This window comes from Manis javanica, chromosome 8 (assembly GCF_040802235.1).
Source record: "Manis javanica isolate MJ-LG chromosome 8, MJ_LKY, whole genome shotgun sequence".
Taxonomy (NCBI): domain Eukaryota; kingdom Metazoa; phylum Chordata; class Mammalia; order Pholidota; family Manidae; genus Manis; species Manis javanica.
Window position 1 is genome coordinate 40,577,539 of NC_133163.1, and position 19,706 is coordinate 40,597,244.

Sequence of the window (19,706 nt, forward strand, 5' to 3'; positions counted from 1 at the left end):
AACCCACAGCAAACATCATACTGAACAGCAAGAGGCTGAAAGCTTTTCCTCTGAGATCGGGAACAAGAAAGGGATGCCCACTCTCCCCACTGTTATTCAACGTAGTACTGGAGGTCCTAGCCACGGCAATTGGACTAAACAAAGAAATACAAGGAATCCAGATTGGTAATGAAAAGTTAAACTGTCCGTATTTGCAGATGACATGATATTGTACATAAAAAACCCTAAACACTCCACTCCAAAACTACTAGAACTGATATCAGAATACAGCAAAGTTGCAGGATACAAAATTACCACACAGAAATCTGTGGCTTTCCTATACACTAACAATGAACCAATAGAAAGAGAAATCAGGAAAACAATTCCATTCACAGTTGCCTCAAAAAGAATAAAATACCTAGGAATAGACTAACCAAGGGAGTGAAAGACCTATACCCTGAAAACAATAAGACACTCTTAAGATAAATTAAAGAGGTCACTAACAAATGGAAACTCATCCCATGCTCCTGGCTAGGAATAATTAATATCGTCAAAATGGCCATCCTGCCCAAAGCAATATACAGATTTGATGCAATCCCTATCAAATTACCAAAAGCATTCTTCAATGAACTGGAAGAAATAGTTCAAAAATTCATATGGAACCGTCAAAGACCCCAAATAGCCAACACAATCCTGAGAAGGAAGAATAAAGTGGGGGGATCTCGCTCCCCAACTTCAAGCTCTACTACAAAGCCACAGTAATCAAGACAATTTGGTACTGGCACAAGAACAGACCCACAGACCAGTGGAACAGAATAGAGACTCCAGACATTAACCCAAACATATATGGCCAATTAATATTTGATAAAGGAGCCATGGACATACAATGGAGAAATGACAGTCTCTTCAACAGATGGTGCTGGCAAAACTGGACAGCTACATGTAAGAGAATGAAACGGAATCACTGTCTAATCCCATACACAAAAGTAAACTCCAAATGGATCAAAGGCCTGAATGTAAGTCATGAAACCATAAAACTCTTAGAAAAAAATATAGGCAAAAACCTCTTATACATAAACATGAGTGACTTCTTTATGAACATATCTCCTCGGGCAAGGGAAACAAAGGCAAAAATGAACAAGTGGGACTATATCAAGCTAAAAAGCTTCTGTACAGCAAAGGACACCATCAATAGAACAAAAAGGTACCCTACAGTATGGGAGAATATATTCATAAATGACAGATCTGATAAAGGATTGACATCCAAAATATATAAAGAGCTCACATGCTTCAACAAACAAAAAGCAAATAATCCAATTAAAAAATGGGCAGAGGAGCTGAATAGACAGTTCTTTAAAGAAGAAATCCAGATGGCCAACAGGCACATGAAAAGATGCTCCACATTGCTAATCATCAGAGAAATGCAAATTAAAACCACAATGAGATATCACCTCACACCAGTAAGGATCGCCATCATCGAAAAAACAAACAAGAACAAATGTTGGCGAGGTTGTGGAGAAAGAGGAACCCTCCTACACTGCTGGTGGGCATGTAAACTAGTTCAACCATTGTGGAAAGCAGTATGGAGGTTCCTCAAAATGCTCAAAATAGAAATAACATTTGACCCAGGAATTCCACTTGTAGGAATTTACCCTAAGAATGCAGCACTCCAGTTTGAAAAAAACAGATGCCCCCCCATGTTTATCACTGCACTGTTTAAAATAGCCAAGATATGGAAGCAACCTAAATGTCCATCAGTAGATGAATGGATAAAGAAGATGTGGTACATATACACAATGGAATATTACACAGCCATAAGAAAAAAACAGATCCTACCATTCGCAACAACATGGATGGAGCTAGAGGGTATTATGCTCAGTAAAATAAGCCAAGCGGAGAAGGACAAGTACCAAATGATTTCACTCATATGTGGAGTATAAGAACAAAGGAAAACTGAAGGAACAAAACAGCAGCAGAATCACAGAACCCCTGAATGGACTAATAGTTACCGAAGGGAAAGGGACTGGGGACAATGGGTGGGAAGGGAGGGATAAGGGCGGGGAAAAAGAAAGAGGGCATTACGATTAGCATGTATAGTGCGTGGGGGGCACGGGGAGGGCTGCGCAACACAGAGAAGACAAGTAGTGATTTTACCGCATCTTACTACACAGATGGACCGTGACTGTGAAGGGGTATGTTGGGGGGACTTGGTGAAGGGGGGAACCTAGTAAACATAATGTTCTTTCTGTAATTGTGTATTAATGATACCAAAATTAAAAAAAATCTAAAAAAAAAGAATGCTTTTAAGGATATATTCTTAGAGAATACATATTCTCTCTATATTATTACATATCATGTACATATATGTTCTCTATATAGTGTAGAAAATAAATATTCTTTCAATATTTTCAAGAATATATTTTGAAGGTATTAAAGAAGATACTGCATTTATGGAAAAAAGAAAAAGATGCTTAAAAGAAAGAATAAAGAACAAGAAAGAACTCTTGGAAATGAAAGATACAATAACTAAAAATATAAATATTCAATAGGAACACTGTAAGAAAAATTAGGGAAATCTCTCCAAAAATAGAACAAAAACTAAGGAGATGAGGAACAGGATAAAAGGGTATGAAAATTAGAAGACTGTTCTGAGATGTTGAAGATATAACTAACAGGAAAGTCAGAAAAGGAGGACAGAAAAATATGGAAAGGTTAAAGTTACCAAAGAAATAATACAAAAATACATTTCTCAGAACTGTAGGATTGAGGTTCCTATTTGAAAGGGCCAATCAAATTCCCAGTACAACACAGGAAAGAAAAGACACTAAATCCCATCACTGTGGGATTTCATGAGAAACAAGAGAAAGAGAAGATCCTAAAGGCAGGACCTCACACAAAAAATTAGGAATCAGAATGGTTTCACACTTAACTGCAACACTGTACTACAGGTTAGAAGAGAATGCCTTCAAATTGTGAGATAAAATAATTTCCAACATTAGACACCCATCTAAACTACCAGCCAAGTAAAAAATACAGAGACATATTTAAACATAAGAACTCAAAATGTCCCAATTACTCTATCTCTGGAAGCTAGTACAATATTTGCTTCAATAGAGGGAATAAATCAAGAAAAAAGAAGCGGGTATGGATTCAGTAAATGGAAGGTCCTACATAAGAGAGATGCGAAGGAAGGGCCAGGAGGTCAGCTGTGCAACAGGCCTAAAGGAAACAGTACAAAGGCAGCAGGGAAGGAGAGAGGAATGGCAGCAATAGATGACTTAATGGTATTTGACCACATGGGAAGTAACATTCAGAAAGATTTTATAGTTTTGGATTTTTATATGAATTAATTATATGTACAAGGAAAGCTAGGCAATTTAAAAATAGGCAATTTTGAACCCCCAGGAAAACAAAAAATTATGTGAGAAGAAATATAATACTGTACTATTTGTCTCATCAGTGAATAATATTTGCATTTTCATAATGATCTAAACAGCTAAAATTCACTTAAACAAAAACTGTGACTTTATGGGGAGGATACTGGGAAGAAATGCGGAGGGTGAGGGTGCAGGAGGTAGAGATGGGAATAAGCATGCCATGTCCTCCTGTGCTGTACTAGGAAGTAAGCAGAAAATGTCTTAACATGACAAATCAAGAAATCACCATCAGAGCATTTTTTAAGAAAAAATTTTTTAAGGAAATGGAAAAATATAAAGTTAAAATGAATTAAAAATCATTTATTCTGAGGAGTCAAACGCAGGGGTAGACAAAGCACTAAGGAGCACCTCCTGGTTTTTGTTATAAGCCTTATAATACTATTTGAGTTTTAAAACCAGGCATATGTCTGATTTTGATTAATGGTTTTTAAACTAAAGAACATTGCTGGTAGTTATTCTCTCTCTTTTTTTTTATAGCACAAAAGCAGGAGCAGAATTTACTGAATGATTACATTTTTCAATTGACAAGAGACTTTTCAAGATACTTAAACAATGTGGTAAAAAGTCAATCAATGTGTTTATTCTTCTTTCTTTTTTTGGAATACTGGTAGATACATACTTATTGTGTGTGTAGATCTATATGTACATATACATATATACACATATACATAGAGTCTAGAAGCAACTAACATGTAACCATGGGAAAATCATTGAGGGGCCTCAGTTTCCTTATTTGTAAGGTAGACACTGGGTTATGCTTTCTAAGGTTCTTTTCATATCTCTTATTCTGGTAAATTTCTATGAAGACAAGGATAAGTGGGTAGCGGTTGTGGGGGAGGGGAGGGAGTGGCTGACATGGAGGCAGGTAAAGAGATGTTACTCCCTTCTTTAAAATTCATAATCAACAGTTAATGATAAACATATGTAGGTAGAGTTGGTTAATTAAAAATGGAAATATTCTACTCTTTGAGATTCATTGATATCAAAAGTAGCTTTTAATACATTATGGGTGTTGAAAATATGAAGAAGAAAATTCTAAATAAGTATACTATATGTACAATTCTGCCTTCTTAATAAGATGCTACCAGTAGCGATTATACAATGAATAAAGATTATGTAATTTATAACAGTATAATAACTAAGAACTGAATAGAGAATTCAGTAGAGAATTATGAAAAATCCATAAAATGATATTATTCTTCCTTCAGGATATATTAAATCCTCCCTAAAAAAGCCTCAATAAATTGTATGCTCCCTCCCTGTTTTTGCTGGACAATTGTTCATTGGTCAAAGTATATTTGTGAAGTTGTCTCAACAACTTAACTTGGGGCCCATGGACTGGCTTCCCGGAGTCCATGAATAAATTTCCATGAAATGGCTTTGGAATTTAATATAAATATTTTCTAAGGGACAGTATCCATAGCCTCTGCTGATAGTTCAGCAATTAGAGCCCCTCCCTTAATGTGGTCCATGCTATCTAATACACTCATGTCCTGCTTTTTGAACTGTGAGATAATTGTGGGTTTTATGTTTGAGCAGGATAAAATGAAGCAAGAATTAAAACAATTACAAAATCAAGAAAGCTATAAAATCAAAACTCATTTTGAAATTCTAAAGAACTTAGAAAATGAAATCTATGTCCACGACCTAGAAGTAGATGCTTTGCTCCTGGAAAATAAGAGATTAAAAGAAGTAAGTTCAAGTGTGCCTGATCTTGCACAATTTGATTGCCTAGACCTGTACTAGTTACTATGAAAAGGAGAGAATAGCTCTTAAAGCTTTTTAAACGACGCTTGAAGTGCATACAGCCAAGTGTCCAAATCCTAAGTATGCAGCTTAATGAACACACCTGGATACCCTGCACCCAGATCAAGAAACAAAGCATTAACAGTGTCCAGACATCCTATGTTCCTTCCCATCCCTCACCTGCCACAAGGGCAGCACTGTACTGAGTTTTAACACCATAGACTAGTTTTGCCTGTTTGTAAACATATGTTATGATGACACAGTGTTATGATGACACAGTATGCACTCTTTTGTTCAATCCTGTGTTTGTGAAGTTCATCCTTACTGTTGAATACAGTTATGGTTCGTTCATTCTTAGTTCTGTGTAGTATTCCATTGTACGACTACCCTAAATTTATTTACATCCTACTGTTGATGGGGGTTTAGAGAGTTCCTAATTTGTGCTACCACCAATAGTGTTGCTGTGAACATTCTAGTGCATGTTTTCTGGTGAATTTGGGTATACATCTCATGTGGAATTGCAGAGCCATAAGGATGCATATCATCCACTTTAGTGCCCTGTGGCAGTTTCCTAAAGAAGTTGCAATGATTGCCACTCCCAGCAGTAAGTAGTGTATGAGAGTGCCAGTTGTTCTATTCACACCCAAACTTGGTCTTTTTCAATTTAACCATTCTGTAGGGTGTGTAGTGGTATGTGATTGGGGTTTTAATTTGCATTTTATTGGTGATTAATGAAGCACCTATTCATGTGTTGTTGATTGCTTGTATATTCTCTTTGTGAAGTGCCTGTTCAAGTCTTCTGCCCACTTTTAAAATTAGATTGTCCATTTTTTTTGTAGCGATTGTATCATTGTTTTCAGTAAGCCATATTGACGTCAAGGTCAGGATCTGTATCAGTCTATCCCAAGTGTTTTGCACAGCGTCTCACATGTAAGAGGGGTTTGATCCCATTTGATACTCACAATAACCTTACAACATGGTTAATATATTATGCCCCTCTTATAGTTGAGGAAACTGAAGCTCTACATTTTTAAAGAACTTTTAACAGCTAGAAAGGTAAAAATAGAGTAGTACAGCAATAAGACTCTAAGTAAGGGGAAAATCCCTTTATCTCTCTATGCAGTTTTTTTTCATCAGTTAAGTGGCAACAGTTATCCCACCAATAACATGTGTTTTACAGTAGAATTAAAATATTTTAGGAAGTACTAAGGTACTCTGAAAATGGAGATGTACTCCACAGAGCCCAGCCTCCATCATCAACACCCCGCACGCATGCAGCACACCTTCCTTCCGGCCCTTGAAGCAAACTGGTAAGGGACTTCATCCACCCATGGGAATATGTCACTAGACTGTCTTCCCATCATGATCATGTAGATCATTTACTAAAATAATAGGAATTTTGTGTTACTATTTCGGCAATGGATGAGCAGTTGGAAGACATTCTAAAGTTCTGCATTTTGATTCAATGTCCATTTACCTGAAGACCCTGTGCTCTTATCTTATTCATGCAACACTCTCTGCTCTGCTGATTACATCCCTTCACTAAGCACACATTTGAAGTACCCCTGGGTCCCAAGCCCTGGGGAAGGTGCAGCAAATACAGAGACGAACAACGCACTGCCCCACATCCTTAGGAAGCTCACAGTTTAGCTGAGGAGATGAGCAAATAAATGAATCATTACAAATCAGTGTGTTAACAAGTTTGAGAGTTATGGGAGGTGAGCTGAACTGGGTAAGTTCTACAAATAGTGATCCACATTCAAAGAGGGGCAGGAATGATGACTCGGACGTGGCCCAGATGGCTTCTACTTCGGGTTACAGCAAAAGCTGCTAACGAGTCATGCGAGGAGTGTCACAAGCTCAAGCTTGCAGAAGCTCAAAAATAGTTCCATGTCCACTCCGTCTATGGTACTGATGCTATTTCTAAGATTGTATCTGTAGTTTAACTATTTCTTTCTCAAAATTGGGCCAGTGCCATGTTTACAGCCCAACACTCATGCTTTCAGAGTTCCCAGAGATTTTAGAGTTCCTGAGCATTGGGGGGACAGACCAGAAAGCCACGACTTTAATACCCAAACTACTACTTCCCTGTCACTCTAACCAATGAAACATCTGACTTAACGTGAGAGCTCCGTGGGGTCTCCTGACGCAGCGCTCTGCTCAGGGCCCGGCTGAGCTCCTCCAGTCGGGCGGCATCGCCACCTATGACATTTACTACACGCACATTTTGCATAAGGAACACTCTTTTCTTTTGTGTCCCCGGTGCCATTAGGCAGAATGCCTTTTAGTTTCTTTTGTGACCAAAAATATTCAAAATGCCATATTTGTTGGAGTACTGAAAGGCTTCCTCGGGAGCAGGGTCCTTTATCTTCCTCACCGAAATGTAAGCTTGACAAGGACTCTGTTCCCCATTGTTACCTTTTCACCTAGGCAGTCAGTGACACAGAGGAGGAGTCAACTCATGTTTGTGAATGACTGCATGCCCAATTAATCTCTAGTAACTAAACTGTCTAATGCGATCACATGCCTTTAACTTCTAGTGTATAGCGCACATGAAGGAAAACATAGAGGAATACAAAAAGGGGCAAGAAACCCTCAAGCACGCCTCAAGTAACCTGACTTGGCAAGTGGTAGATCAGCAGAGTAAGTAATGTGTCATGGGTTTTTGTTTTCTTTTGTTTTAATCAGTTTTATTGATTTGCATACAATAAAATGCACCCACCCTAAGTCCAACGAGTTTTGACACATGAAAACCACTGTAACCACTGCCACCACAAGCAAGATATGGAACATTTTCACCCCTGAAAAACTCCCCTGGTGTCCCTTTGTAGTTGATTTCCCACCCTTTCTCCAATTCCTGGAAACCATCCATTGCTTTCTGTCACTAAGAATTAGATATAAATAGAATATGCACACTTTTGTATCTGGCTTTGTACTGGCTCCTTTCACTCAGCAAACTGTTTGTTAAGATGCCCTCGTGTTGTTGCCTGCATCACTGCTGACTTGCCCCTCTCTGTAGCAGGATGGCAGTACTCCATTATATGGGCACACCATCTTTTGTTTATACATTCATGTGCTAAAGGACATTTGGATTGTTTCCAGTTTGGGGTTGCTATTTGCTTACACGTGCTTTCACAAATTGTGAAACTGGGTGCAAGTTAGCAGGTGTCCTGTCCCTGTGAAGTTACCCAGATACACTTAATTTCCCCAGCAGCGATGTGTGACAACATGTGCCCAGTAGCGCCAGGCGGGGAACTCACTGGAGCCTGGGCATCCAGGGTGACTGAAGGGGGTCGGCCGTGTAGGCATGCAGCGCCTGTGTGACCGATGTCAGCTACTCTAGCATCTCCTGAGATGCGCAGACGCTATTTCTCTCCTTTACGCTGTTAATATGGTAAATCACACTGATTGATTTTTTAATGTTACACAAATTTCCCATTCCTGGGGTAAAACTCACCTGTTCAGAAGCTTTCATTGTTTTTATATATTGTTGGATTTGACTTGCTAATTTTTGTAAAGATTTTTGTGTCTGTGTGAAGGACAGCCTCTGGCCTAGGAAGTGCCTCCAGCAGAAAGCCGTGAGGTGGTGGGGCTCCCCTCAGACGGGCCTTTCTTTCAGTCCTGTGCTGCCCATTCCCCAGCATCTGAAAACTGGATCTTAAAAAATATATAATTGTTTAATACATTTTGTCCCATTTTCACCTTGTTTACAATGGGAGGGAAAGTCTGATTCAGTTATTCTGTCATTTATAAATTGTCAGATAAAACAAATAGCATAACTTTTAAAAAATGCTCAAATTAGAAAAAAGTAACCCTTGCATTTTAAAAATCTTCATTTTAGCACAATATTTGGATTTATGGGCTGAATTTAAGATGACAGTTAAGGTGAGTCTTTTTGTGTTTCCTCTATAAGTATCAAGTGTCTAAAAATATTTGCCTACTTAATAAGTGTGTGTGTGTGTATGTGTGTGTGCACATGCATAAGATTGGAGGTCAGGACTGCAGGGGAGTGACAGAGCTAGTGTGACTATCATATCCTAAAATGTGTTTTCAGTGCTATTAAAAAACAAAATTCAATTGAGTTCTAGATCCTGAGTTTAGATCCTAAAACCAGTTAAGGATCTTAGTGTTTGATTCATGATTTGGGCAGCGTCCAAGCTAGCAGATAGAAAGGCACTCGGAAGAGCTGTACACCATGGAAGACCCATAGGCAGAGAAGAGAGGGAACAAGGAAGTTATACTTGGTGTAAAAGCAGATTGGTTATTACAGGGTTACTCTTCTTTAGGGGATGGCCGGGGCCCTGGAGGCAGTTTAACTAGGCTACCTAACAGGTGCTGATAAGGCAATTTCTGATTGACTGGTTTAAGATCCCATTTCTGAAAGAGCCAAGGATTAAGGAAGTTAATTCTGAGTAAATTCAGGTGATGTGAGGCTTAGCATAAGTTACTCCATTTTGGGCCTGTTGTCTTATTTTTATCAGTGCCAAATGTCACTATAAAACCTTAATCCTTTGGGAAACTGTCTTTCCACTCTAGTGTTTCAGCTAAAGTGGGAATGACATTTAATTTTATTTTTTGCAAGTACAAATTGAACACCTATTGTTTTGGGACAAAGTGGTCAGATCTGAACTCTGCTATGCTCCATGTTACTGACTGTGCAACATCTCCGCCCCTCCCTCCTTTGGAGGCAGGTAGGCTGGAGCTTAAATCCTGGCTCTGCCACTTTTGAAGTATTTAAAATTTGCATTGTTTAACTCTTAAAACACTGGATAAAAGAAGCCTCAGTAATGCCCTTTTCAGATGAAGCCACTGAGGCTGAGAGGGTTTAAGTAACTTGCCCAAGCAGCTAGTGAACTTGTGGGGAGTTAAAACTCACATCTAGCCTGATTCCAAAATTCTTGCTCTTACCCTGTGAACCATGTTGAACCACCTCTGCAATTCTGTGCTGCTCTGAAAGTGAGCTGGCTTTTACACCACCACCTCCACCACTGTTCTACCCAGTTAAAAATTTGAGTTCAGTGAGCATTCCATTATATCATTATATCTTCACATTTTATAATTCATTTTTTCTGAGATCTTTTCCAGAATTTTGTGAAATTTCTGTGTACACATACTTACTTTGCATGGTTTAATACCAATTTTGGATATATATTTTTGCTTTGGACATGATTCACTTAGACAGAATGTGTTTTTACTTAGTTGCAATTTATATTCACACACCCCCAAAATGTTATTTTTTTAAAGAAATTGGTAGACAGTGGTGATGAGACCTTGAAGGAAATAAAAAATCTAATAGACAAGCTGTATGAAAGAGATGAAAACATTGAGCATATCAGTACTTGGCTACAAGGGAATCTTGAAGAGCTGCATTTTCTCATGGAACAGGAATTGCCAGTGACCTTGGTTGGTAAGTAACATCTCAAGAGCTTTGGGTAACAAAGAACTCCCTCTTATTTCACTGTAGCTGGTGACAGCAAAGAAAGCCAAAAAAAAAAAAGTGCCAAAGAAGTTAGTGATCCCCCCAGTAATCCGTCTCCAGTAATGTCGCACATTTAGCTGAATGCAGATGCTCATTTGTGGGGGTTGCATGTGGTAATGCAGCATGTTGGACAAATCTCCCACCTAAAGTGAGTTTTCTAAGTAGCTGAATCTTAACTTCTTTCTGAATTTTTAAAACTCTTATTTTAAACATTTTCCAAGGAAGTTTTTAAAAATCCTATTACACACTTCCTTGTCTTCTTAAACAGAAGATAGTGAACACCATTTTCCCTTTTCTTCCTAAGCTGAGTTGAACATTTAAAACAGCAACTATTGCCTTTTTGAAAATCCAGTGAGGCCCTCTGGGGCTTCTGAGATGTTAACACATCTTATATAAAGTGAGTGCCTCACGAACAAGCAGCCCTGTCTCTACAGAGGAATATCAACTGCATTCTCAAGCCATACTCCAATGTCATGTTAGTCAAAAGGGCCACAGAACTCTGTCCAGATTAGGGCTGCTGTGAGAAATGGAAGTGAATCTTTGTGCAGGTACAGCTCAGAGGTCTCAGGGGAATCCCTTGGGACAGTGGGATGGTGGAAGTAGAGAGAGCTGGGGAGAAGGAAAGAGAATAGAGTATAGGGACAGACAGAGTGGTAAATGAAAATAATAACATATGGCAAGAGTACAAATCTATTAGAAGTCATTTAAGTTTAATTTGAAATACCATGAGCATTAGATCAGTAGTTTTAAAGATGAGTTGAAGAAACTAAAATGAAATAAAATCAAAGTAAAATGAAAGAAAGTACTAGGATTAAAAACAGTCCAATAGTTGGTAAAACCAAAGTTCTAAGGGTGTTGCCTGACCCAGGAAACATTTTAGCAGCCCATGAGGATTTTGTGCATAAATCTTATCAGCTGAAAATCTGTTTCAGTGGTCCTGCTCAAGCCCGGTGATGCTTATGTGTAAGTGTGTGATGGGGTCCTGGTTGGTCTTGCCTCACTGTGCATTTGCTTTGCTAAGCCAGGCCATCCCATCCCCAGCGACTGTAGATCAAGCAGAATTTTAAGAGCTAAATCATCTCTAAGTGTCAGTTGCACTATTCTCACATGAGCAAATCTTCCATTTTTGTCTGGAACCTGATGGAATCTTTGCATTAGAGCAAATTTAAATAGACTATATTGAAAAGCTAAGCCCACTGAGGAACTAATATCATATTCCTTTTTTTTCATGCATTTTGAAACCTGTATTACTGATAACCTATGGAAAGTAGAGAATTGCAGTTCAGAAATAAAGGAAGACCACCCAAATGAGACCAAGCTCAGCATAAAACCTGGCATAGCAAGGGCGTCAGTCATCACCACCTGTTTTCAGCATAGATTCAAGGGCTGCTGTGGGCACAGGGATGACTTCTGGCACAGGGAAGCTGCAGGCAGGCTAACTGGGAGCAGGACATCCCATGTGAGTGATTAGTGAGCATACTTGGCTTTCTCCGGTTGGCCCTAAGTTAGAAGAAAGGTCAAAAGTAGGGAAGCTGGCAGTCACTGACAATGGCCATTCGGGGCTAGCAGCAGAAGTCAGTTCTATTATCATGTGGTCTAGCAATGGTCAATTCAGCCTTTCAGCAGGGATTTTAATTTTCACTTCCATTCTTAGTTTAAGTATCATGTTCAGAATAGAGTAAGAGTTGCTGTGATTGAAAGCCAACCACATACAAATAAAATATAGGCCAATACCGTATGTGCCATTCATTTTTATTCCATCCAAATGGTAGTGTTGTCTAACAAAATTTGAGTTTGATAGGCAATCAATCATAAATATATGTGACTCAAACTAGTTATTCTAGATAACTAGAACAATTTCCAGTTAATATCTGTTATGAAATATTGCTAATATGAAAAGTATTTAAAAATCACACACACACACCTGCTTATCCACATAACCACCATCAGTCATTGGCAAATCTTAGCATTTTTTTAATTAAGGTATCATTGATATACAATCTGATTCTCAGGTTTCACATGAGCAACATTGTGGCATTGTGGTTACTACATTCCCTGCTAATATCAAGTCCCCACCACATACCCCATTACATTCACTGTCCATCAGCACATGTCTCCTCTGTGCTTTACTTCCTTCCCTGTGCCCCCCATATTATGTGTGCTAATTGTAACAGCCCTTATTCCCCTTATCCCTCCTTTCCCACCCACCCACCCTAACCTCTTTCCCTTTGGTAACCACTAGTCCATTCTTGGGTTCTGTAGTCTGCTGCTGTTTTGTTCCTTCAGTTTTTGCTTTGTTGTTATACTCCACAGATGAATGAAATCATTTGGTACTTCTCTTTCTCTGCCTGGCTTATTTCACTGAGCATAATACCGTCTAACTCCATCCATGTTGTTGCAAATGGTAGGATTTGTTTTCTTCTTATGGCTGAATAATATTCCATTGTGTATATGTACCACATCTTCTTTATCCATTCATCTACTGATGGACACTTAGGTTGCTTCCATTTCTTGGCTATTGTAAATAGTGCTGCAATAAACATAGGGCTGAATATGTCTTCAATTCTGGGATCCTGCATTCTTAGGGTAAATTCCTAAGAATGGAATTCCTGGGTCAAATGGTATTTCTATTTTGAGTTTTTTGAGGAACCTCCATACTGCTTTCCACAATGGTTGAACTAGTTGAAATTCCCACCAGCAGTGTAGGAGGGTTCCTCTTTCTCCACATCCTTGCCAGCATTTGTTGTTGCTTGTCTTTTGAATGTTGACTGTCCTAACTAATGTGAGGTGATTTCTCATTGTGGTTTTAATTTGCATTTCTCTGATGATTAGCGATGTGGAACATCTTTTCATGTGTCTGTTGGCCATCTGAATTTCTTCTTTAGAGAAGTGTCTGTTCAGATCCTCTGCCCATTTTTAAATTGGGTTATTTGCCTTTTGAGTGTTGAGGAACATGAGCTCTTTATATATTTTGAATGACAACCCCTTATCGGATATGTCACTTATGAATATAGTGTCCCACACTATAGGGTGCCTTTTTGTTCTGCTGATTGCGTCCTTTGCTGTACAGAAGCTTTTTAGTTTGACATAGTCCCACTTGTTCATTTTTGCTTTTGTTTCCCTTGTCCAAGGAGATATGTTCATGAAAAAGTTGCTCATGTTTATATTCAAGAGTTTTGCCTATGTTTTCTTCTAAGAGTTTAATGGTTTCATGACTTACCTTCAGGTCTTTGATCCATTTCAAGTTTACCTTTGTGTATGGAGTTAAACAGTAATCCAGTTTCATTCTCTTACATGTGGCTGTCCAGTTTTGCTAACAATAGCTGTTGAAGAGGCTGTCATTTCCCCATTGTATGTCCATGGCTCCTTTATCTTATATAATTTGGCCATATATGTGTAGGTTTATATCTGGTCTCTCTATTCTATTCCATTGATCTATGGCTCTATTGTTGTGCCAGTACCAAATTGTCTTGATTACTGTGGCTTTGTAGTAGAGTTTAAAGTTGGGGAGCATAATCCCCCCCCACTTTACTCTTCCTTCTGAGGATTGTTTTAGCTATTTGGGGTATTTTGTGGATCCATATGAATTTTAAAACTATTTGTTCTAGTTTGTTGTAGAATGCTGCTGGTATTTTGATTGGGATTGCACTGAATCTGTAGACTGCTTTAGTCAGGATAGGATGTCCGTTTTGACAATATTAATTCTTCCTAATCAAGACCATGGGATGTATTTCCATTTATTTGTGTCCTCTTTAATGTATCTTGAGTGTCTTGTAGTTTTCAGAGTATAGGTCTTTCATCTCCTTGGTTAGGTTTATTCCTAGGTATTTTATTCTTTTTGATGCAATTGTGAATGGAATTGTTTTCCTGATTTCTCTTACTGCTAGTTCGTTGTTAGTATATAGGAATGCAACAAAATTTCTGTGTATTAATTTTGTATCCTGAAACTTTACTGAACTCAGATATTAGATCTAGTTGTTTTGGAGTGACTTCTTTAGGGTTTTTTATGTACAATACTAAGTACAAAAAGTGTATCAAGTACAAACAAATATGCAAACAGTGACAGTTTAACTTCTTCCTTACCAATGTGGATGCCTTTTATTTCTTTGTGTTGTCTGATTGCTGTGGCTAGGACCTCCAGTACTATGCTGTATAAAAGTGGGCAGAGTGGGCATCTTTGTCTTATTCCCGATCTTAGAGGAAAAGCTTTCAGCTTTTCAATAAGTATGATGTTGGCTGTGAGTTTGTTGTATATGGCTTTTATTATGTTGAGGTACTTGCCCTGTATACCCATTTTGTCGAGAGTTTTTATCATGAATGGATGTTGAATTTTGTCAAATGCTTTTTCAGCATCTATGGAGATGATCATGTGATTTTTGTCCTTTTTTTATTGATGTAGTGAATGAAGTTGATATATTTTTGAATGTTGTACCATCCTTGCATCCTTTAATGAATCCCTCTTGATCATGATGTATGATCTTTTTGATGTATTTTTGAATTCAGCTTGCTAATATTTTGTTGAGTGTTTGACATCTATGTTCATTCAGGATATTGGTCTGTAATTTTATTTTTTTGTGGTGTCTTTGCCTGGTTTTGGTATTAGAGTGATGCTGGCTTCATAGAGTGAGTTTGGAAGTATTCCCTCCTCTTCTACTTTCTGCAGAACTTTAAGGAGGATGGGTAATAGGTATTCTCTAAATGTCTGATAAAATTCAACAGTGAAGCCATCTGGCCTGGGAGTTTTGTTCTCAGGTAGTTTTTTGATTGCCAATTCAATGTCATTGCTGATTATTGGTCTGTTCAGATTTTCTGTTTGTTCCAAGGTCAGTCTTGGAATTTTGTATTTTTCTATAAAGTTGTCCATTTCTTCTAGGTTATCCAATTTATAATAAAAATATAAATTTTCATAGTGTTCCCTTATAATTCTTTGTATTTTGATGGTGTCCATAGTGATTTTTCCTTTCTCATTTCTGATTCTGTTTATGTTTATAGATTCTCTTGTTTTCTTGATAAGTCTGGCTAGGAGTTTATCTATTTTTTTTATTTTATCAAAGAACCAGCTCATGGTTTCATTAATTCTTTCTGTTGTTTTATTCATCTCAATTTTATTTATGTCTGCTCTGATCTTTATTATGTCCCTCCCTCTACTGACTTTGGGCCTGATTTGTTTTTCTTTTTCTAGTTTCATTAATTCTGAGTTTTGATTGTTTATTTGGGATTGTTCTTCCTTCTTTAACTAGGCCTGAATTGCTATATACTTTCCTCTTAAAACTGTCTTCACTGTGTCCCACAGAAGCTGGGGCATTGAGCTGTTATCTTCATTGGCTCTATATATTGCTTGGTCTCTGTTTTAGTTTGGTCATTGATCCACTGATTATTTAGGAGCATGTTTTTAAGCCTCCATATTTTTGTGAGCCTTTTTGTTTTCTTTGTAAAATTTATTTCTAGTTTCATACCTTTGTGATCTGAGAAGTTGGTTGGCACAATTTCAGTCTTTTGAATTTGCTGAGGCTCTTTTTGTTGCCTAGTATGTGATCTATTCTGGAAAAGAGTCCATGTGCACTTGAGAAGAATGTGTATACTGCTGCTTTTGGGTGTAGAGTTCTGTAGATGTCTATTAGGTCCATCTGTTCTAATGTGTTGTTCAGTGCCTCTGTGTCCTTACTTATTTTCTGTCCAGTGGATCTGTCCTTTGGAGTGAGTCGTGTGTTGAAGTCTCCTAAAATGAATGCATTGCATTTTACTTCCCCCTTTAATTCTGCTAGTATTTGTTGCACATATTTGTGTGCTCCTATGTTAGATACATAGATATTTATAATGCCTATATCCTGTTATCCTGTTGTTAGACTGACCTCTTTATCATTATATAGTGTCCTTCTTTGTCTCTTGTTACTTTCTTTGTTTTGAGTCTATTTTATCTGATACAAGTACTGCAACTTCTGCTTTTTTCTCCCTATTGTTTGCATGAAATATCTTTTTCCTTCTCTTTACTTTTAGTCTGTGTATGTCTTTGAGTTTGAAGTGAGTCTCTTGTAGGCAGCACATAGATGGGTCTTGCTTTTTTATCAATTCTGTAACTCTATGTCTTTTGATTGGTGCATTAAGTCCATTTACATTTAAGGTAATTATCAATAGATACATATTTATTGCTATTGCAGGCTTTGGATTCATAGTTATCAAAAGTTCAAGGGCAGCTTCTTTATTATCTAACACTCTAACTTGCTTATTATATTATAAACACAATCTGAAGATTCTTTTTTGTCTTCCTTCCTTTTCTTCCTCCTCCACTCTTTATATGTTAGGTGTCATATTCTGTACCCTTTGTGTATCCCTTGACTGAATTTGTGGGTAGCTGATTTAATTTTGCATTTGGTTAGTAATTAATTGGACTACTTCCTTTACTATGGTTTTATTTTCTCTGGTAACAGCTATTTAGCCTTAGGAGCACCTCCATCTAGAGCAGTCCCTTTAAAGTACACTGTAGATGGTTTGTGGGAGGTAAATTCCCTCAACTTTTGCTTATCTAGAAATTATTTAATCCCTCCTTTAAATTTAAATGATAATCTTGCTGGGTAGAGTATTCTTGGTTTGAGGCCCTTCTGTTTCATTGCACTGAATATATCATACCACTCCCTTCTGGCCTTTAAGTTTTCTGCTGAGAAGCCTTTCTCAGCTATTTCTGATGAGATAGCCTGATGGGTTTTCCTTTGTAGATTATCTTTTTTCTCTCTCTGGCTTCCTTTAATACTCTGTCCTTATCCTTGATCCTTGCCATTTTCATTATTATATGACTTGGTATTATCTTCCTTGGGTTCCTTTTGTTGGGAGATCTGTGCACTTCCATGGCCTCAGGGACTATTTCCTTCCCCAGATTGGGAAGTGTTCAGCAATTATTTATTCAAAAACACTTTCTATCCCTTTTTCTCTCGTCTTCTGGTATGCCTATAATGTAAATATTGTTCTATTTGGATTGGTCACACAGTTCTCTTAATATTCTTTCCTTCCTAGAGATCCTTTTTTCTCTCTGTGTCTCAGCTTCTTTGTATTCCTATCCTCTAATTTCCATTCTATTTACCATCTCCTCTACCTCATCTAATCTGTTTTTAAGTCCCTCAATTGTATGTTTCATTTTAGGTACTGTATTTTTTAAGGTGTCTCTCTCCCTCCTGAATTCATCCCTTAGCTCTTGAATATTTTTCTGTTGCTCCATTAGCATGCTTATGACTTTTGTTTTGAATTCTTTTTCAGGAAGATTGGTGATTTCAGTTTCACTGAGCCCTCTTTCTGGTGTTTGAGGGATTTTGGATTGAACAAGGTTCTTCTGCCTTTTCATAATCCTATTTGACAGTGAGAAATATTAGGTTTATGTAGGTGGTACCCTCTAGTTCCCAGAAGCTGTGCTCTTTGGAGCTGCACAGCATGTGAATCAATGACAGTGATTGAAGGCTAGCTGTGCCAGTGCCTACCTTCAAGAGTGAGCCCTTTCCTGCTTCCTGGCCTTAGTGCCTGCCTCCACTGTCAGAACCAGTGAGCTGTGCTCAGGGAGCAGCCTCTGGGTTAAGGCCCTAAGCTGCCATAGGTGGAGCTGCCATCTGGCCAGCCTGGAGCAATGGCCGGGGTCACAGGTGAGAAATGCCTGGTGTCTTCTGGGAGGAGCCCTTTCCTGCTTCCTGGCCACAGTGCCTGCCTCCGCTGTCAGGGCCAATGAGGCACATGCAGGGGGCAGCCTCTGCATTAAGCATGTAGTTGCTGTGGACGGGGCTGCCCTCCAGCTGTTCTGGAGTGATCTCAGAGGCAGCAGGTTTGCATGCTGGTGCTGGCATGGAGGAAGAAGTGGCAGGCTGCTTATTGTGGTGGGGGCCTCAGGGCTGCATTGCCAGCCAGAGGGATGGAGTGCCTGAAGCTACTAAAAGTTCCTAACCTGCTGGGCTGTGTGCTGGGGATGATTTCCTCCATCTGTTCCTTATCCTGAATCCTTGCCCCTTTAACAGCCCTCTCACCATTGGGAAGTCTTTCAAAGTGCCTGCCTTTCTTTTGTCCCAGGGCAGCAGGTTGTGGGAACCTCTTTGCAGTCTAAATCTCTGACTTTGGTTTTTAGCCCCTCTAATCTCCAGAGCACCATGCAGTGTGGGTTTGTGCTCCTGGAGTAGATTTCTAGGGCTGGGTATTTAGCAGCCCTAGGCTTCTATTCCCTCCCTGCTCTGGTTCTCTTCCTCCCACCACTGAGCTGGAGTTTGGGGGAATGCTCAGGTCCCGCCGGGTCACAGTTTTATTACTTTACCCTTTTCCCTGAGATGTTCTCTTTTTGCATATGTAGACTGGCTAGTACAGTCTTATTTCTGGTCACTCTTTTAGGAATAGTTGTATTTGTTGTATTTTTGTATTATATGTGGTTTTGGGAGATTTCTGCCTCACTTCTCATGCTGCCATCTTTTTTCACAAATCTTAACATTTTGCATACTGATATTTTTCACCCAAGCATAATATGAAAGATGCAACTGAAATTCCTTACATACTGCTCTCCAATTCCATCTCCCTCTCTCTTTCATTCCATCTTTATGGAGGGTTCTCCATCCTGCTGCTTGCCTGGCCTTCTCTCTTACCTCATCCTCCTGAGAATTGAGAGCACCCTCTCTGCCCTCCCTCCCCAGGCTGCAGACAAAGCAAGTGCTACTCTCACTGCTCAGGGTCTCCTTCCCCTTTGGGGCCTTGGGAGTTCCCCTGCTTGCACACAAGTTCAGTTCTGCATTGAAAAGGAAATTTGTTCTCTCTCCTCCTAGGTTTCTGGGTGTTTTATAATTCATGGAGGATTTTCAGATTAGTCTACTCATTTCTTACAGAAACCAAAGTTAATATTGCAACTGAGAATATTTATCATCATTAATAACTGCGCTTTAAGTGGAGCCTCCTGCAGTATATCACCACCAAATTCTTTGCCTATAGTACTCTTCCCTCTGCAAATCACAGGGCTCAGATCTAGACTGACAATGTCATCTTCTCAGAGACACCTGAAAAGAGCCTTCAATCAAAATTGTTTTCTATCATACACTATTTCCACATGAGCA

At 38.7% G+C, this 19,706-nt stretch overlaps 1 protein-coding gene across 2 annotated transcripts in view; it reads left to right on the top strand.

Moving 5' to 3' along the window:
* The window catches only part of CCDC175 (coiled-coil domain containing 175), a 102,362-nt gene that overhangs the window by 68,265 nt on the left and 14,391 nt on the right, over window positions 1–19,706 (top strand). For both annotated transcript variants that reach the window (XM_073242312.1, XM_073242313.1), the window contains 5 exons: window positions 3,894–3,973; window positions 4,956–5,108; window positions 7,703–7,805; window positions 9,004–9,047; window positions 10,407–10,569. In XM_073242312.1, coding sequence (XP_073098413.1) covers window positions 3,894–3,973; window positions 4,956–5,108; window positions 7,703–7,805; window positions 9,004–9,047; window positions 10,407–10,569 — 543 coding nt within the window. The remainder of the gene's footprint in view (window positions 1–3,893; window positions 3,974–4,955; window positions 5,109–7,702; window positions 7,806–9,003; window positions 9,048–10,406; window positions 10,570–19,706) is intronic.